Below are 20,708 nucleotides of genomic sequence, written 5' to 3' on the forward strand. Positions count from 1 at the left end.
AAAGAAAAGGGAAAGATGAAACAAGGTTAAGCAAAGATATGAGAAAGGCTATAAATATGAAGTAAAAACGTAAAGTCTATAAGTAAAGGTATGTAAGTAAAAGAGGAACAAAAAGGTAAATATCAATAAAATAAAGTAGAAATATAGTAAAAAGGAAAAAGTGTGTGGGGGGGGATCAAGAGACTTTCTTTGGGGTTCTTAGTACTGGAATCTGCCAGGTTGGGGGGAGGAGGGGAGGGCAGTGAATCAGTGCTAAAGCCTGTTGAAAGCCTTTGGTTTGTTTATGCAGGCGGTTCTGCTTCAGTCAAGGGTGGGCCGTGAGCTATTAGCTTTTCCTCTTTGTGTTTGTCAGCTGCTGGCTAAAGTATGCTTTGTGGCCTGCGAACCGGGCAGCTTCCCAACCCATAGACGCCCACCCCTTAAGTTTGTACATCCAGAAATGACAGGGATGTCCTCGGAGTGGGGAATCAATGAGTGCTTGATTTCTGCACGGGGTGGGGATGACAAACTGTCTGCCTAGTTCCGGGCATACAGCCCCAGCCCAGCAGCACACCTCCCTCTTGGAAGTATCTGCCAGCTCTAGACTCCCGGCGCTTTGTTTCATTATGCAGCAAACTGGAGGCAACTCCAGAGGCTGAGGAATCCGCCAGCCAGGACTTGGATCTCTCTGTGTCTTTGCAGGGATCCGTTGGCTGTGGGGCCCCGCTCCTAGCACTCAGGGAGGGGGCGCCCCCGCTGAGTTCCCGCCCCTAAAACTTCCCAGCCAGCCCACGTCCGACCCTCCCCCTTTGCATCTGCGTCTGGTAGCGGTCTGCCACTCTGGCTCTCTGGCAGAGTGGCCCCATGCTCTCTGACTTGCGACTGACTGTTCCTTGTTTTCTGAGTCCCAGAGTAGCCTAGTCTCAAACAATAGGTCCTTTCTCGGCTAGGCATCTGGTATAGCACTCCTGAAGCACCGGGTTGGGTAGGGGTTTGGATGCGGGGATTGGATGCAAGATTTCTTTTCCTCAGCTAACGGGCCCCACCGGAGGAGGCATTATCCCTCCACCCCCACCCCCGCCCCTCACTGGATTAAGGCTTGCGAGTACTGTGGGTTTATCCTGCAGCTGGGGCTGCCAGTCTTTTGTCACCAAGGCTGACAGGCTTACGAGTGGTTGGGGCTCCAGCTCTTCTTTCCCCCTGCAGGGATTGGAACTGCAGATTGCTTTCGCCTGCCCTTGCCTTAGCCTTTCTATTTTCCCATCCTCTTTCATCTGTCCTGTCACCTCTTTCTGATGCTCTTTCTTTCTGTCCCGGGGATATGGTCTGTTCTTTGTTACCCTGACTCTTCTATCTCGGAGTTGAGTGGAGGAAGCGTCCAATCCGCCATCTTACCCCAGAAAGCAAATATTTTCTCTTCTGATACAGTGGGGAAATGGGTATGTGGAGTGGGGAGAGGAGGAGACTATGAAGAGGACGAGGTAGTATCAGTGGGACACCAAGTTGCTGCTGGAGAGATGTTTTCTACATCCTTCAGTTTCAGATGCGATTGCCCTAATTAGGTAATTTCTGCTGCCTGGCTGGAACACACGGGCTAGATCCCTGATTCCTGTAATTTGCAAATACATAGGGGGATGTGGGGCTACTGGGGTTTTCCTTGCTTTACCATCTGGGTAGGATCCTGTAGGTTTAGATAGTATTTTTCCACACACATTTTTTTTTCATTAGTTTAGTCACGTGGCTTTTTTTTTTTTTTTTAACTAACACTCATATCATACACGGATATCTGTAACACACTCATAAAGGTTAATTAATGCAACTGATTGCACCTAGCTAGCTACAGGGACTCCCAGATTTTTTTTTTTTTTTTTTGCTTTTGTTTTCCTAAATATTTTTTTAAGTAAAAACGACAATTATTTTATCCCAAGCCACAAGAATATATCTTGTCGATTAAAAAAAATATTTTTAACATTACATGCATGTGAAATGTGAGTTTTGGTTACGGTCAATGGAAAATTGGCAATATTAAGGGGTCAGCAAACAGTTTTTTAAAAATTAATGTCTGATTATAATGTAAAACACACTAGAAAACTTGATGGTGGAATAGACTCCCCCTGTGGTAAATCCTAGTTTTCCTAGGATTGGTGGAGATGTATGATTGAATGGATCATTACCTCAACAGGTTTTTACTCACCTAGAAGGAAAGCCTGACACATCTGTGAGAGATTCTCTTGATTAGACCAATAAGGTGAGACGGTCCACTTTCAAAACAGGCTCCTCCATTCCCGGGACAGGGTGCTTGGGTTCGGGACTTCGTTAAAATGGAGAAGTCGGTCTGAGCAGCTGCACGGCACCCTTGGCTGTCTTCCTCCTGACTTCGGAAACAATATGACCAGCTGCTTCAGGCTCCTGCTGCCTTGACATCCCTGCATGGTGGACTGTGCCCTGGAACTGTGAGCCAAAATGAACTCTTCCTTTCTTAAATTGCTTGCATCAGGGTAGTTTATCACAGCCAGAAACGAAACTAAGTTTGTTTCTCAAATATCCTGAGCCTATTAGCCTTGTTAAAGCACCAACTGTCTTTTTCTTCTTTAGCAACATAGACAACTGAAATTATTTCTCACTAGCAGTTTTAATTCAACTGTTGCTTTCAACAGAGGCACAATAGCCATGCAAACTTGGCATGCCTATGTCTCTTCTTTTTTTTTTTTTTATTAAAAAGATGTATTTATGTACATTTTATGTATGTAAGTACACTGTCACTCTCTTCAGACTCACCAGAAGAGGGCATCAGAACCTATTACAGATGGTTACGAGCCACCATGTGGTTGCTGGAAATTGAACTCAGGTCCTCTGGAAGAGCAGTCAATGCTCTTAACCACTGAGCCATCTCTCCAGTCTGCCTGTCTCTTCTAAGCTATTTGTAGATGCATATAAAAAAAACCCAGCAGGATCATACTTTCAACTTTCTATAACTCTCTCCTGAACACATTTCCTCAGAAGAGCAAAACTCTTGGGTGAGGTTCATTCTTTTCTTACCATATGCAAAGTTGTTATTTATTCTTTAACTCATTATTCATGTGTTTATGTGTGTATGGGTGTGGGGCACATCCATGCCATGGCATACGTAGATGTCAGAGGACATCCTGTGGGAGTTGCTGTCTCCTATAGGGTGTTCAGGAATTGAACTTAAAAGATTGTCTGGACTTGGCAACAAGCACCTTTACCTGCTCAGCCATTTCACTGGCCTCTGAAGTTAATTGTTATTAATATACCTTGTATTAGATGAGAGTTGGGTAGAGAAGGTAATGGAAGAGCTTTTCAAGTCTGCATATGAGCATGCTCATAAAGTCTGTGCATAGAAAGCACACGTGTGTACATGCACAGCAGCAGGACCGGCTAGGAAAGGAAAGGGAAAGTTATGCAAAGTTGTTATTTATTCTTTAATAAGGCTGGAACTCGGCCAGAGCCATCGTGCTGCTCCCATTGTTGACCACCTCCAGGAGACCTTCTTCAGCTTTACTATTTTCCATTCCTACTTACTAGGTTAGTCCCACCCATACTGGGCAGTCTGCTTTACTTAAAGTCACCTAGTTTTTCTCTTTAATCACGTCTGCCAAGTTCATTTGTGGCACACCTACACTGAGGTTGAATCAAGTTTGTAGAGAGCTTAGGCTGGCTTCTTGGGTGTACGATCAGATCAGCAAGGGCAGAACAAAAGCAGAAATGTGTTCTGGCAGAAGATGAGAAAAAGTTTAAAACTAGGAAACAAAGGTGAGACTCCTCATATATCATAGAACATGGCCAAGTCAGGGTCATTAGGAAATAAAACAACCTAAAAGGAATAGGAGGCCCTGGAACTGCAGCTCAGTGGTAGAACGCTTCTTACCCAGCCTGTCTGAGACTGGGTTCCATACCAAGCACAGCAAACAATGAAGAGGAGGAAGAGGAGGAAGAGGAGAATGGCAATGATGATTATAAAAATAACATGCAGGTGCACTCTAGAGAGCTCAGAAGTAAAACCACACACAGAGAGGTGTTAGGGTGGGTGCAAAATTACCCAGAAGAATTTGCACTTTCTTCCAAATCCAACTTCTCCTTTGTGATAATTACTTCAAATTCCTCTTAGGTGGCTGTGTCTGTCAAATTTTACATTGTGCTAACAAGTGCCCCAGAGAGACAGCTTCAAGGAGGAAGAATTCATTTCTTGCTCAGTAGTTCAGAGCTCTACCCGTGATTACCAGAGTCCATTGCTGTGGGCCCGAGGTCAGGCAGAATATCGTGGCACTAGTCTGAGGCTCATTTTTCTTGAAAATGTAGGAGGGGTAGGGAGGTGGGGAGAGAGGGGGTGAGAGAGAGAGGGCGGGGAATGCACACCAGGGCCAAGACCTGTCCTTTAAAGCCACACAGCTAGCAACCCATCTGCTCCACCTGAGTTCATCATCTGTCAAGAGTCTTTTAACTTCAGTCAACCAAAGGGTTAAACCAGTGATTAGCTCAATTCTCTTATGATCTAATCTTCTCTGAAACACCCCAGACACACCCAGAGGCGGGGTTCACTAATCTCCCTGGAACCTCTTAATCCAATCAAGTTGACTATCAAGATTTGCCTCAGTGCTGTTGCATATTTAATGAAGGGATTAATCAACCAACAGGTATTTAAGAGATGGGTGAGCCACTCTGGACTTTCCTACATCGTGTGTCTCTGTGAACAGCTCTCTGGGGCCTCTTGGGATCCAGGTAGCTGCAGCATGGATCTAAACTGTACTACTGGTGAGTTTCCCTCCCTGCTGGTTCTTGCGGCTATGCCAAGGGTCTCCCTCTTTTGTCTCCCAAACCTCAGAACTTTTATGTCACTCATGATTATTACATTGTCTGAGAACTGGGTTTTAGTGACAGTTTGGGTGGGTAGATGGACAAGTATTTTGAATTCTTGTAACTTTCAGTTTACAATGACAGCTAGGGCTCTTACAAAGGAGACTTCTACTCAGACTATGAAATGTGGATACTTTGGATGAAGAGAGAATGAAACACCTAAAGTTTAATTTTATGAAAATGTTTTATTCCGAAGTTCAACTTTTATACTAAATATGTACTTGTTTCATAAATGTGCATGTTTCTCATTTCCATTACTCTCTGTATGTATTATTGTGGAGGACTTGTCATTTCTTGTGTTTAGTCTTATAAGATTATTATGCTTTCTATAATGCATGTTTATGCTTGTGCATGTCCTTATTGTCATGGCTTAAGACTATCCCTAAAGTAAAAATACATAGTCATCATTGTATGTCTGGGCCCTCTGCATGAAGCAGACAAAGCAGGAGTTCATGCCAGGAAAGAGATCCTTCACACTTCTTTGTCTGTCTTCTCTTTGCTAGGCCTACTGGAAAAAGAAGCTCGGAGAAGGAGAATTATTCTAAGTCAGAGTCAAAGGGACACTCTTCATGTGTGGTTTGAAAAGAATCCCAATCCTGATTTAGCTACCAGGGGACATCTGGCTAAGGAACTCGGCATCTCTGAGTCTCAAATTATGGTAGGCATCAGGCCCCTTTCTCTCTCTGAGTCAAGTCAAAGAGCAAAGCTAAGCTAGGTTCTTCTGGGCAGCTCTCTTAAGTGTGCTATATTTTGCTAAATTTATTCTATGTGCAATGGAAAGATAAAAATGGAAGCTGTGCTCATATCTTATGGAAGGAAATATTGGTGGTAAGCCTGCACAGAGGGAAAGGGAGAGCCAGCTCATGTTTCCCCATAGGAGGTAATAAAGTCATTATCTTGAGAATTACAGATCTTAGAAAATTATGTCAGCAGCAGAGTAACATATAACCTTTCATTGTTAGTGCCCAAGGAATAAAATTGCCATATATCTGTGAGAAAATAGGGAAGTCAAGATCTTATGAAAACTGCTGGTATGTAAGCTAGTCCTCTTCTTTAATCTTTTCTCCTTTGTTTATTAACACCTTTTAACTTATTCTGTGACAGCTTCATAATCCTCTCTGAATTCCCTTCTCATTATTCTCCCAGTCCCTCTGGACCTCTTTTCTCCTTTTTTCTTATTACTTTAATCTTTTCTTTATTTTCTCTGGGTAGTCCTGTCTATACTGGAACTCTCTCTGTAGAGCAGGCTGGCCTCTTACTCAGAGATCCTCCTGCCTCTGCCTCCTGAGTGCCAGGATTAATGGTGTGTACCAACCACTTCCTAGTTTGTTTTTGAGGCAGAATCTCACTGTGTAGATTAAGCTGCTCACAGCCTGGAACTCAGAGATCCCCCTGCCTCTGTCTCTGGAGTCCTGGAGTCACAGGTGTGTACTGCAGCTCTCTCTCTTTCTCTTCCTCTTTTCTTCCTTCCTCTTTTCTTCAACCTTCTTCTCTTCCACTTCCCCTTTCTCTTTCTTTATAACCTGACAAGTTTGATTAGAGCTGTTTGCCTGTGTACAGGTATGGGATTATTTACTGGATTGTGGGCCACTTTGGTTTGGTTTTTGGACTGTCCTGGTACTTATATGCTCAGGATTGCAGAGTTGATAATAAAAGATGAACTAGAGGAGTGAAATGTATGGTTATATCACAAGGACTGGTATTTAAACCAGTGAAGACAAACATTTAAACCTTTAGAGGTGAGAAAATGAACTCCAGTTTTTACATTTGGTGCACAGTGATTTGCTATAATGGCTTTAGTCTTCCAAAATCCTGGGGAGAAGACAATTTTTGTATGTCCTGATAAACTGTCCAGGTCTGGGAGATGGCCTACACAAATAATGCTAATGAAAATGTTCTGTGTGGGCACACCTGGTGACTGGATACCCAAGAGACTTGAACTAATGAAATTGTTCCAGGTAGGCACACCTGGTGTCTGGGTACCAGAGAGACTTGAACTGATGGAAAAGTTCAGAATCATGTCGGATGTTGGTGGCTTCTGGGGACCTTTCTAACTACTCATTAGTTGGAAGCTTCCAGCTATTCATAGGCTGTAATTTGAAAACTTATTTTGAATATTGAATTTGGAAAACATAAAGAGCCTTTGAGAACAATGCTTGGACTTGGCCATTTAAGACTGCAAGGCCTCTGCCTAGTGACAGAGCTGATAATGGTTGTCTTTGAGATAGCCGGGCGGTGGTGGCGCACGCCTTTAATCCCAGCACTTGGGAGCCAGAGGCAGGCAGATTTCTGAGTTCGAGGCTAGCCTGGTCTACAGAGTGAGTTCCAGGACAGCCAGAACTACACAGAGAAACCCTGTCTCAAAACAAACAAACAAACAAAAACTCAGAAATAACTAGAAACATAAACAAACAAAACCCCCACATAGCAAATAATTTTAATTATAGTAGTGAATATAGTTTTAAAAACTTATCTTTGTTATTTTTAAGTGTGTGTGTGTGTTTCATGTGTTCATGTGAATACAAGTGTGAATACAGAGTTGTCAGATGCCCTGGAGCTGGAGTTACAGATAGTTGTGAGTTCCCTGATATGGGTGCTGGGAATCAGCACCTCTGCAAGAGCATTAGGCACTTGTACTTCTAACTGTCGAGCCATTGCTCCAGCCTGTGATACGTCTTAAAACTAGATGTTCGCATTCGTGGGAGTCTTCTTATTTCTGGCTTTCCCTGGAGTGAAATAATATAAGCTATAACCAGAAATTAGTGTTAGCTGAACTTTTTTTTTCTGTTGTCAACTCTGCCTTCCTGTTTAGGGAATGATTTTCAAAGATTAAGTCTATGTGTATTGTACATTGTGAAATAATATTTGCTAAGAAGAGGGGCCTAGAAATGAGCAGTGGATATTTTACCTACTTAACAAGTGTATATATATATTATATATTTATATATATTATATACATGTATATATACGTATATATATAATATATATATACACACACATATAATATATATACATATATATAATATATATATAGTATATATATATACACTTGTTAAATGTATATATACATATATAGATACTATATAATATATATAGTATCTATATATGTATGTATATACTATATATATACATATACATATATGTGTGTGTGTGTGTGTGTGTCAGGGGGTTGGGGGAGTAAGAGGGAGAATGAGTGTAGAGATTCTTGTTGGTGTTTTAGATAAACATAACAATAAAAACAACAGGCTGATATCTTCCTCTTCTGGACATGGTCTTGAGGGCAGATGCCCAATCAGTTCATTTGGCTGATGTTTGGAGTGATTTAAACTGAGCTGCAACCACTTCCTATGTGACCCCTCTCCTCATTTTCTTTCTCCACATAGACTTGGTTTCAAAAGCACAGAAAAATACAGAAGCAAGCAGAGTTTGCATGTTGCTCTGAAGAAAGCCAAGAGCAGGAACAGGATAAACCTAGAGGTGAAGTCCACTAGTTCAAACCTAACTTCTCCATAGATTTCTTTGGGAGCATAAGCAACTGCATGTTGTGGAGAAATATTCTGTAGAGGGGTGGGAGACATAAACATTATCTCACTGGGTGTGGTAGCTATAATCCCTGCTCTGGGAGCTGGAACCTAGATGATCAAGAGAAAGTTCAAGGTCATCTCTGGCTATCTAGAGAGTTTGAGTCTAGCCTGGGCTACGGGAATGGTCTCTTAGCAAGAAAAGCTTCCCCACTTTTATTTCCATTGTTTATTAAGGCTGTGTCCTGTTACCTCTGGGGTTTCATCAAGTCATTGTTTTTATGAACAATGTTCATTCAAAATGTTTTTTTTCAAGTTTAAATGTAAAAATTGACCTGCAAACCCTGTTGTGTGCTTATGTTGAATTAGTTAAAGAAGCTAGAAGGAGCAGAACGCATTTCACAAAGTTCCAGACTGATATTCTAATTGAAGCTTTTGAGAAGAATCGATTCCCTGGGATCGTTACCAGGGAAAAACTGGCTCAACAAACAGGCATCCCAGAATCCAGAATTCATGTACGTTGTGCATGCGCTCTGTCTCTGGCAGCCGTTGTCCTTACTGTAAGCTGCTTCTCTCCTGAGCTGTTGCTGGACAAAGGCAGGCTATTTGTAGCTGTCCCGCTGCTCTACATGGGGTGTAGATACTGTGTGTTGCCAGTGACAGTCTGGAGAAACAGTCACATCAGACCTGCAGAATCATAGGAAATAAGAAAGGGAAGTTAGGTGAAAGTGTGACAGTCACTCCTGTTTTGAGAACACAGTCCTTGGAAATACTGTAAACTGAGCCCCAGAGGACGAGGGTGCTGTTCCATGTGTTAGGATGTTAGTTAGCATTCAGACGCCGATAGGCATGGGATGTCTGCTTACCTAGCCCTCAGCTCACCTCTGACCATGGTCTAAGGAATCTAGAATAAAGCCTACACGGTTTGAGAGTTCCTGTTCTGTTCGTATGGAGATGGATAAGCGTTCTTCTGAAGCGTCCTTAGTTAATCCTATTTTTGGATCAGTCATTTGTGCTTCCATGCATTCTGGGAGTTCCACGGTCTTAGGAGCTCCTTGGTAAGCAGAAATTCACCCTGTCTTTGAGATGGATTCCTGGGTCAGAGCTGGGTATCAGATGGACAGAGTCTAACTCTTCTACCTTTTCCACCACGGTATTATTTTACCCATGACCATGTGCCATGGTTTACTTAATCTTGACTGTCAATTTAGTTAGCTTGAGAAACACAGATTAGTCAAGCTTGCCTCCAGGTGTGTCTCCGAGATGATGCGTTCCCAGAGCTCCATAGATCAGAAGAGCTCAGAGTTAATCACTGCAAAGAATCTGCTCAAAATCCAAATGGGTTATTGGGAGGTGATAGAGATGTGGAATGTGGGCTCTAAATTGGAGGAAATGAAGTTCCAAGAACTTGCATTTGAAAATTTAGCCTGTGTACCCTTCTATTTGCTTCTGTTTAGCAAACATAAGAGATAGATGGAATCACTTCTGTTGTTCAGGACTCTTTGTGTGTGTGTGTGTGTGTTTTAGATATGGTTTCAGAACCGGAGAGCACGGCACCCAGACCCAAGACAGAGCACTCGGGCAACTCCTCATCTGCCCCAGAGCAGCCAATGCCCTGCCCAGAAGACTGCTGGTCAACTCACTCCTTCCAAAGCTCTCACCAGCAGCGGTTCAACTATACTGCCTCTTTCTCCACCCCATACGCCAAATGGTCCTTTGGATCTCTCTAAGGGCCATCAGAAGCAGTTACCAGGGACCACAGTACTACAACCCTCCCAGGTTGGGCAGCAAGGGGGTGATGATCAAAATCCCTCGTTGTCTATTGGTCACTTATCACCGGTAAAAACTCCAGGAGAGGAGGGCTTCCATACTCAGCCTCCTTTACGGCTCCTAATCCAAAAAGGAGGGCATAATCCGAGTGAGAACAGTGGTCTGGCTGAACTCTCCTCAGAAGATTCTATTCAGGTTCCAACTGTCAAGCACCACCTCTTGAAACTGGACCAAAAGGATTCTGCCTTTCTTCAACATTGGGATGAATGGTTCCTATCCATGCTTGCTGATTGGGTGCCTGACAATGAATACTGGTCTGAGAAACCTGAGCCGCTTCCGCAGCAGGTGCAGAGTGTGTCTCGTCAAGCTGACCAAACTCCAAAGCAGTACGTTTAAGCCTCAAGCCTTTTCTGTTTCAGCAAAGGAGCTCTTCTTTCTGCATCCACGTCTCCATGGGTATTCCTGTACATGGCTTGGAGAGCTTCTCAGGAGAGTTTCAGGTTCTTCACGTGGGGAGAAGTACATCAGTGACTCGGATTCAGGAGAACCTGCCCTTGGGTGTGAAGTCAGTGGATATATTGAAGAATAGGTCTGCAGAATTATGGAACAAGTTCAAGTTAGCATGTGCATAAACCACATGGACACACAAAGGGAGCAATTGTTTTTATTCTTATTTATTCTTGAGATCTGATCTCGTTGATATTTTGGCTGGTTTTGAGCTCCTGTGCTTGTCAGTCCCCTGCCTCAGCTTCCTAAATAGTTGGCACTACAAATATATCCCTCCGTTGTCCATCTTGGTTTTAATTTTAATTATAATTTAAAAAATTTTTTCACAGTTTCATTTACCATCTGTTATGTTTCGAATCTGAAGTGTCTCTCACAAGTTCATGTTTTGAACTCTTACCTCTCAGGTGATGGTGCTGTTTGAATCTGTGAAGTTTTTAGGTGGGTCCTGACCGCAGACGTAGGCTATATCCAGCCGGGCGGTGGTGGCGCATGCCTTTAATCCCAGCACTTGGGAGGCAGAGGCAGGCGGATTTCTGAGTTCGAGGCCAGCCTGGTATACAGAGTGACAGCCAGGACAGCCAGGGCTACACAGAGAAACCCTGTCTCGAAAAACAAAACAAAACAAAACAAAAAACAAAAAAAATTAAAAAAAAAAAAGAAAGAAAGAAAGTTATATCCACCATGTGAATGGCATGCACCACATGTTCCTGATGTGTAGACAGGCTCACATCACCATGCCTCTCTGTGACAAAGGACTAAAACACTCTGAAAAGAATCCAAATAAACACTTTTGTCAAGTTGCTTCTGGTAGATGTTTTGGTCACAGAGAGTTAAAGGAAATAATACTTACTGGTCACCAGCCTAACATTCACTCAGTGTGTGGTACAGTAGCACTAACGAGATGCTTATTCCTGCCTGGTATGAAACTCCAGTCACTTGAGTCATTTGAACAACCATAACAGTGCCACAGATGGAACATCCCAAGTCACAGAAAATGTATATTTTCACAGCCGTAGAGGGCAGAAGCCCAATCGGCAGGTGCCTGCAGTTCTTGGGGCTCTTTACTGCTTGGGATTTCTGAGGTCTCAGTCTCCTGTAACTGTTACATCTGGTGTCTCTCCTTGGCTTTTAAGGGTCCTACATGTATGAGCTCTCTTAACATTGATCACATATTTGAAGATCTTATCTGTAGGTACGGCCCCTTTGCTGTTAAAACTTCAGCATATGCTTGACCCCTACTGAACACTACAGAGCACTGTAACCTCCTGTTTTCTCTTTCCTTACCCTTTGCTAACCACAATTCTATTATGTGTATGTAGTGGGCACCAGAGGCCAAAGTCCAGTGCCTTCCTTTTACCTCCAAATAGAGAAATTGTTCTCTATTTTCAAGCGATGTATGTATGTATACGTGTCTGGGTGGCTGTGATTATGGTCCCATGAGGGTAGGTGCCTGTGGAAGCCTGGGGTTTTAGATGCTCTGAATCTAGAATTGTGAGCTACCTGACAGGATGTTGGGATCAAACTCAAGTTCTGTGGAAGAAGAGTATTTGCTCTTAACCACTGAGCCACCTCCCCAGACTGTCCACATTATTTTGTGAGACAGGGTCTCTTGCTGAACCTGGAGCTTTCTGGTTGAGAAACTGTCTGTCTGGCCAGGTAGCTCCAGGGATCTTCCTGACTCTGGTCTCCAGTTCTAGAATTACAGCTGCTTCACCACCTGGCTTTTTAACATAGGTTCTGGAGATCCAAAGTTGGGACCTCATGCTTGCATAGCAAGCATTTTACCAAGGGAACCAACTCCTCAGCCCCACTGCCTGCTGCCTCTGTGAGTCTGACTACTCTAGCTACCGTGGGTAGGTGGATTTGTACCATATTTGCTTTTGTAGATGGATTATTTTATTGTCATAATGTCTTCAAGGTGTGTTATTTTTGGCTTGTGTTAGGAATTTCTTTTTTTGAGGATAAATAATTTGCATTATATGTGTATTCCACATTTTGTCCACCACCAATAGACATTGGGGTAGCTCCTACCTTTTAAACAATGGAAATGATGTCACAGTGAATGACAGCATGCAGATAATATTTAGATCCAATTCTTTTGCATACTGTATAAAGACCATCCTTCATTGAAACCATCCTTCCAAGTGATTCTAGGTTGGGTCATGTTGATGGTCAATACCAGTTTCAGAGCTGGATCTTATGATGTCTATTTAAGCTGTCATACTGTTCTCTATAGTGACTCTATCCCTTTCTACTTCCAACAAAGCACAGGGTCATTTGTTTACATCCTCACCCATGCCTCTTAGTTCTTGTTGCCTGGATAGTGGTTGTTCTAACGTGTGAGAGGTGGTAACTCATTTCTGATTTAACCTAGGGTTCTGTAATGGTGCTATTTATCGTGGTTACTCAGATTTGCTCACTACTTAAGGAAGCATTTGTTGAACTCTAAATGCTTTTAAAATATACTCTTTCATTATTTATTTTATGTGTAAGTGGTTTGCTTTCACACATGTATGTGCATTGGTGTCTTCATCAGATCCCCTGAAACTGTAGTTATAGATGGTTGTAAGCCATCATGTGGTGCTGGGAACAGATCCTGGAAACGTTACAAAAATACTGAATGCTTTTAATCATGGAGTCATCTCTTAAGTCTCCCTAACATTTTTTTTCCTTTATATTATTAGCCTTGTTTAAGATACGATTTGCAAACATTTTCTACCATTCCATAAACTTTGCTTTTTCTCTATGCTGTGTGCTTTGAGGGACATGAATTTTAGTTATGTGCCTGTGCATTCATCCTTGTTGGAGATTGAAACCAGAGTCTTGTACATGCTAAGTATATATCCTATTGCTGATACAACCCCTCAGCCCAGAGTTTTAATATTTGAAGTAGTCCCATTTGTCTGTCTTGTTTGTATTACCTATACTTCAAAACCATGGGCCAAAACAGTGTCATGAATCTTCTTTTTCTAGTGCTTTGAGTTGCAAAGTTAGATTGTTGACTTGAGGTCTTTTTTCTTTTTGACATGTGATTTATTAACAAATATGCACACACATATGATAGTGGCACACATACACAAAACAATAGTGACACACAAAGATGAGTTTGAGGGTGTTTCTATTACATGCTGACTTTTAAAAATATGTGCAGTCATGTGCCTGCGTGCCTGCATGCCGGTTAGGATTTGGTTCTGTTTCCTACTTTGGGTCATGGGGATCAAACTGAGGTGATCAGGTTTCCATAGCAACTGCTTTTACTAGATGAGTCATCTTTCTATATGCTGACCTTGAGACTTTTAGTTTATTTATTTATTTAATGCATATGAGTGCTCTATCTCCATATAGGCCTACATGTCAGAAGAGAGTATCAGATCCCATTACAGATGGTTGTGAGCCACTGTGTGGTTGCTGAACTCAGGACCTGTGGAAGCAGAGTCAGTGTTCTTAACTGCTGAGCCATTTGCTCTTCTTTTCTTCATGCTCATCTCTGACTGAGATGAGGTGCAATCTCAGTGCAGTTCTGGCTTGTGTTTCTTTAATGACTTGTCAATGCTTGCTATTCTGTCCGGAGCTTTTAGAGTCCATTTCAGAAAGTCCTTGCTTACGTCTTCATATCTTCAGCTGTCTTTTCTCTGCTTGCTTCCTTGCAGTTAATAGCTTCAAAAAATTTTTTTTAATTTAAAAAACAATTTTGAGACAGGATTTCTGTGGGTAGCCCTGGCTATTCTGGAACTCATTCTGTACACCAGGCTAGCCTCAAACTCAGAGATCCGAGTGGTGGAATTAAAGGCCTAAGCCACCACTGCCTGGATGAGCCGTCTTATATCATGTTTATATTAAGGTCTTATATTAAGGCCTTTGGTCCATTTGGGGTTGATTTTTATACAGGATAAGTGATGGGTCTCTAGCTCTAGTCTTCTGCATGTGGACATCCAGTGTCCACTTACTAAGGAAGATTTTCTCTAATCTATCTTTTTGGTAATGTTATGTGGGCTCATTTCTGGGTCTTTCAGTCCATTTGTTTTTGCATCTATTTTAAAATTAGAGTTATTTATTCTGTACATTATATAATGGGAAGTATGCATATGCCACAGATGACAACTTTTATGAATTTGTTTTCTCTTTCTACTCTATGGGTCTCAGAGAGCAAAGTCAGGTTGCCAGGTGTGGCAGCAGATATATTTACCTTCAGAACAGGCACACGGGTCCTCTGTGTATTGTTATACCAGTTTTGTACTAGCTGTGTCATTCTGGCTCTGACCAGTACCCTGAAGGTACAGGGATCTGCCTTTTGGTCACACCTATAATCATGACCTTAGGTCTTGTCTCTAAATCTGATCTCTACACTTCTAAGTCACACTCTTAAGTTACTCACCTTTAATCTCACCCACCTTTAATCTCATGCACCCAAGGTATCTAAACCAAGATTATCGGAGTGTGCTCAGCTGTTGTAGGCTATTGTAATCCAAGTCTCATGTCAGGGTATATGGCTCAAGATGGCTGCAAAGCTGATAGCCGCTTTCTGCTAAAAGTCGGCTCCCAACTAACTTTCTTTCTTTCTTTCTTTCTTTCTTTCTTTCTTTCTTTCTTTCTTTCTTTCTTTCTTTCTTCAGCAATCAGCCAGTCTGAGGTCTGAGTGCTTAGCAAAAAAATTAAAACCTAGTAATTACTTAATTAGTTACCTAGTATTACTGTTAGTGTATATGTGTGTATGCATGAGCATGTGTGCATGTGTGCATATGCATGCATGTGGGTATGCATACACGCACACATGTGTGTATCAAGACCAGAGAAGAACATGCAAGAGTCAGTTCTTTTCTTCCATCGAGGGATCAGGGATGGAACTCAGGTTGTCAGGCATACACAGTGAGCGCCTTTACCCACTGAGCCATCTTGCTCGTCTAATCTGCGTGTTTTAAGGAAAAAATTATGGCTGTCTGAATTTGAGGCTGTTATTGGAAGGCAAGTGTGAATTCTTGTGATTTTGTTGACTTGTTTGCTGACTGAATTGAATACCCCTATTTTTTTCCCTTTTTCCTATACTCACCTTAGTGACATCCTGGTCTGAATAGTTAATAATGCTTGGTTGTTTCATGTTTAAAGAACATTTTGTTAGTGTATTTGACTGTTAAGTAATGGGATTCATTATTGATTTTTTTTTTTCAGAAATTGGTCATGTGCTTCCCTGTTATCATTATGTGATTTTTTTCCCCTAATTTCTTATGATTGTGATTGATTTTCTTCCTTATTGTGTGTAAAATTACTTTAAGTATCTTTGGCACTGCTGGCTTAATGGTCATGAATTGCTTTAGTTTGTACTTTTTTTGGAGAGTATTCTCCATCAGTTCTAAGGATAGCTGGATGCACACACACACACACACACACACAGAGACAGAGAGAGAGAGCACAAGGAACTCAGACCCCCTAGATCCCTCTATTTTCTATGTTTTAAAAGAAAAAATTGTGGCTGTTCCCCTTTCTAAATTATAAAAACCACTTAGAAGGAGACATTTTGAGTAGTAATTATCTGTGGATCTGGAGTAACATGCTAATGCAACCTGCCAATTCTTATCCATGTGGAACAAATAATCAACCTGCATTTTATACAGCAGCACAATAATTTCTGTAGGCTTTTTGCTGGTGGATAAATCCTGTGAGCTACTGCCTTAGCAGCAACATTATTTAATAGGTTAATAACCTACTCTGCTTCAGGTGTTACATTTCTTATAGAACTCAAATGAGAGACTCCAGCAACAATTTAAAAGAGCTGAGCCAAATCCTCAGTTGTGACAGGTGGATGGGAGCATACTCAATTGGCACACCCAAATGCTTGCTCTTTCACTTTATTTACCAGGAAAGCTAAGCATTCATTTAAATAGTGATTAGATAACCAGGGGTAGAGAATGTCATCCATATACTGGATGACCAATACCTAAAGAAATTTAAATAGCATCACCTCACTGCTTTATGCCTTAGTTATAAATGTTTCTCTACTAGAAGTTGGGCCTGTTTTACTTTTCCCCCATGTTGGGACCATTGACTAATTTATACTGATGCGAGGGAGATCAAATTTAAAAACAAATAAAAAACTTGGCTCTGGGATAGCCAAGCCCTAGCTCAGGCTGCAGTGGCCCAGTCCCACCCTCTATTCCTTGGAACTCAGGTGTTTTATCAGAAGCTACTCAGAGCTCAGCCAAACCCAGGTAGCAGAAAGGGCCTTGCGGCCAGAGAGCTTTAAGTTCCAGTTGTATGGCTTGGGAGAGCAAGCCATGAATGTTAGTGTCTGGCCTGGAATCTGAGCAGCCTCAGAATTCATCCAGCTAACCCTGCCAGGATGGGCCCTTTTACATCAGTTCCTATGCTGCAAAGCTGTTGCTCTGAATAATTTGCTGCTTTGGATCTTAACAAATATTTCAATCATTGTTGTCTTAGTTAGGGTTTTACTGTTGTGAACAGATGCCATGACCAAGACAAGTCTTATAAATGACAACAATTAGTTGGGGCTGCCTTACAGGTTCAGACGTTCAGTCCATTGTCATCAAGGCAGAAGCATGGCAGCATCCAGGCAGGCATAATGCAGGAGGTGCTGAGGGTCCTACATCTTCATCTGAAGGAAGCCAGGAACAGACTGGGCATCCGCAGGCAGCTAGGAGGAAGATCTCCAAGCCCACTCCACAGTGACACACTTCCTCCAACAAGGCCATACCTTCTAATAGTGCCACTCTGTGGGACAAGCATATGCAAATCATCACAGTTGTATAAACCACTTTATCTCAGGGAACTGAGAAGAACCCATATTAATTCCATGTACTTGATTACCGTCATAACCATTGGGCAAGAGAACTGAATTCCCGCTCCTTATTTCTATAAAGAAAACTTATCTTCTCGAAGGGTTAAGCCCCTCACATTGGATGCCAGTTGTGGGGGTCTCTGCAAACACCAGGAGCAGCAAGTAAGGACCCAAATGATGCAAAAAGAAAATCTGGCTCAGCATGACTTAGCTGGTGTTTGTTCAGATGTTTAATTTAGAGCAGCGGCTCTCAACCTTTCTAATGTGCAACCCTTTAATACAGTTCCTCATGTGGTGATGATTCATATATATATATATATATATATTTTACATGTGTGTGTATAATATATATAAGCAATTTTATATATGTATGTATATATAGCTAATGGTCTTAGGCAATCCCTGTGGAAGGATCTTTGAATACCCCTCGCCCCCAGTTGAGAACAACAGCACTAGAATCTAATAGTACATTTTAGACATATTTAAGTATAATACAAGTTTGGGAAAATGTTTCCTGGTGAAAATGATCACAATAATGTTTAAGGCATGGCTATACTGAAACTCTTTTGCAAAGTTCACGTCTTTTGCAAAGCATATGAGATGTCTTCCATAGAATGGGTTCTACTGACTGAGAAAAAAATGCTCAGGATAAAGGTCTAGGGAGAAAGAGTCTGGGATAAACATAGTTGTCTGGGGCACTCAGGGGAGGCCTGATCCTACAGATAGTGCAGATCACCAGGCTATTAACTATATCCATTCCCTGCTTTCTGAGAGGAAGCAGGTGTACACCCCTTCCACTGAAGAGACCACCCTGCATGTTTAACATTTATAGCTTCCCTATTGCTTGCTTGTGAGCACCAGGACCTCATGCCCTCTACATCTAACCCCTGGATAATATTTTATAAAGTTACTATTATTGTATGCTTGTGTATTATGTATGCGGAAGTGTGTGCGAGCACATGCATGCACATGAAGGTCAGAAGACAACTTGCTGAAGTCAGTTATCTCCTTTCGTTGTGGGTTCTGGGGATAGATCACAGGTCAGGCTTGGTGGCAAGCACCTTCACTTACTGAGCCATCTTGTCAGCCCTTTGTGTAACCCTCTTGTTTGCAGCTGTCAGTCTTCTTTAGCTGTAGTGTGACTTGTGAAGGTTCTGTGTGTGGATGTTCACGCTTGGGCGTTTTCTTCTGTAATCTCACTAAGTAAGTGTCCTGTTCTGTTGAATTCTTAAATTCAGCTCCTTCCTCTGCCCTGAAGATTTTTAAGTTTGATCTCTTAATTGTGTCCAAGAATCCTTTGAAGTGGTCATGATTTCTTGTTTTTATTTTTTCTCTTCCCCTTATGGTACCTGAATGCAATAATCTTTCAATCTTGTCTTCAGGCCTACTATTGCTTCATTCCTGTTACAGTCCATTGATGATATTTCTCAATTTTAAAAATTCAGCTTTTTAAACTAACTTTTTTGTTTCTAAGATTTATGCTTTAGTTTTTTGAAAAAAAGTCATTACTTTTGTTTAGTGTGTGTGTGTGTGTGTGTGTGTGTGTGTGTGTGTGTGTGTATGCACGTGTAGAGGTCAGAGGATAACCTGTGGGAGTTGCTTTTTTCCTTCTATTGTGAGAGTCCTAAGGATCAAACTCAAGTCATCAGGCTTAGAGTTACCTGGTCCCAGAGAGACCTGGGACTGGGAGAACTGTGGGTCCTCCCAGCCTTTTCCAACCCAGCTTCTACCCTGTACCTCTCCAGCACATGGGACTTTGCTTCCCTTCACCCAGCTTCTGATTCCTATATAACTCAGCCATTTTGGCTACATGAGTTTCTTGGTTCTCTATGCCCCTTTCTCCTCTCCCCTTTCTCTTCTCATTCTCTCTCCCTCTTTCTCTCCTATCAGAACTCAGTCTATTCTACTGGCCATGTTCATTCTGGACTTCTCCAAGTGCCTGTGGCTGTTCCCTCTCTCATATCTACAATAAAACTTTCTCCTCATCCGTACCTTGGAGCAGTCATGTTCTTATTTTCTTTCATCTGGTACCAAACCCACGGAGTGTCATATATGAGTTCTCTTCCAAGGGACTGGGCTTTGAAAACCATGCAGCAGATTTGATGTTCCTAAGGTATGTATATGGATCACTTGTCTATGTTGACTTCTGCCACCCACTATATTTGACTCCAACTCTTCAGCTGCTTCTTCCCTCTACCTTCTCCCTCCTGCCGAGTCTCTGTTTGCCCACTCTGTGTGTGTCCTATCTCTGGCTCCTGGAGCCTACTATGCCCTTTGGGGCATCATGTGAACAACTCTCTATTAAGACACTTACTTACCTGTCTCCCCTATTGTAGTGGTTTTCAACCTGTGGGTTGGGGTCCCTTTGGGGATTGAACAGCCCTTTCACAGGGATCACCTAAACACAGATATTTACATTATGATTCATGACAGTAGCAAAATTTCAGTTATGAAGTAGCATTGAAAATAATTTTATGGTTGAAGCTCACCACAACATGAGGAACTGTAAAGGGTCACAGCATTAGGAAAGTTGAGAACTGCTGCCCTAAAATCTGTCCTGCCTACAAAATATTTTGACCTGATAAAGTTGAAGTCTACCATTCTCCAGATAGCCTTCTGAGCTGGGCACAAAATGTCAGATTCCCTTTGTCAGCAAGGCTTCCTCTTTTCAACCTGGGGGATCCCAGACACCACACCCTATACCTGTCACATAGCTTTGGTTAGATTACAGGTTCAGCTTTTTTACTCCTGATAAAAACCAGTGTAGCATGCCCCAGAGATTCCTGCAATGCTTCCCATGCTAATGAGGTATCCACTACCTTAGCCTTCAGCCTGTACCTTTGCCTATACTGGATTTCCCTAACCCTTTCCCCAAAATTTTATAAACCTTGGTTCACTCTGAATAAAGTTGATATGTCTCCCGAAGCTGGTCCTGGTGTGTCATTATTACTGTTCAAACTCACGGGCTGTCAGAAATCTTGTTTGTTGATGTGCCATGTACCGTGCAGGAACCTGGAGGTAGGAGCTGAGGCAGAGGCCACGGAGGAGTGCTGCTTTTTGGCTTGTTCCTTGTAGGTTTGCCGAGCCTACTTTCTTATAGAACCCAGGACCATGAGCCTAGGGGTAGCACCACCCACAATAGGGCTGGACCCTCTCCCATCAATCTCTAATTTAAAAAAAAATGTGCCAGATCTTATGGAAACATTTTCTCAATTGAGGTTCTCTCCTTTCAGATAACTCAGCTGGTGTCAAGTTGACATAAGACT

At 42.2% G+C, this 20,708-nt stretch overlaps 1 protein-coding gene across 3 annotated transcripts; it reads left to right on the forward strand.

Moving 5' to 3' along the window:
• The first annotated feature begins 825 nt into the window (after positions 1-825).
• Positions 826-20,367, forward strand: LOC117705974 (double homeobox protein B-like). 3 transcript variants are annotated; one of them, XM_076931271.1, is made up of 7 exons: positions 826-1,541; positions 2,162-2,227; positions 4,635-4,752; positions 5,358-5,512; positions 8,238-8,331; positions 8,745-8,890; positions 9,903-20,367. In XM_076931271.1, exons 3-7 carry the CDS (start codon positions 4,731-4,733, stop codon positions 10,539-10,541), a joined length of 1,056 nt encoding a protein of 351 aa, XP_076787386.1. In that variant the 5' UTR covers positions 826-1,541; positions 2,162-2,227; positions 4,635-4,730; the 3' UTR covers positions 10,542-20,367. The 3 variants fall into 3 exon arrangements, with proteins under 3 accessions (XP_076787386.1, XP_076787387.1, XP_034354664.2); XM_076931272.1 differs by lacking the exon at positions 826-1,541 and having other exon boundaries at positions 1,731-2,227; XM_034498773.2 differs by lacking the exons at positions 826-1,541; positions 2,162-2,227 and having other exon boundaries at positions 4,346-4,752.
• Positions 20,368-20,708: the final 341 nt, after the last annotated feature.

This window comes from Arvicanthis niloticus, chromosome 3 (assembly GCF_011762505.2).
Source record: "Arvicanthis niloticus isolate mArvNil1 chromosome 3, mArvNil1.pat.X, whole genome shotgun sequence".
Classification (NCBI taxonomy): Eukaryota; Metazoa; Chordata; class Mammalia; order Rodentia; family Muridae; genus Arvicanthis; species Arvicanthis niloticus.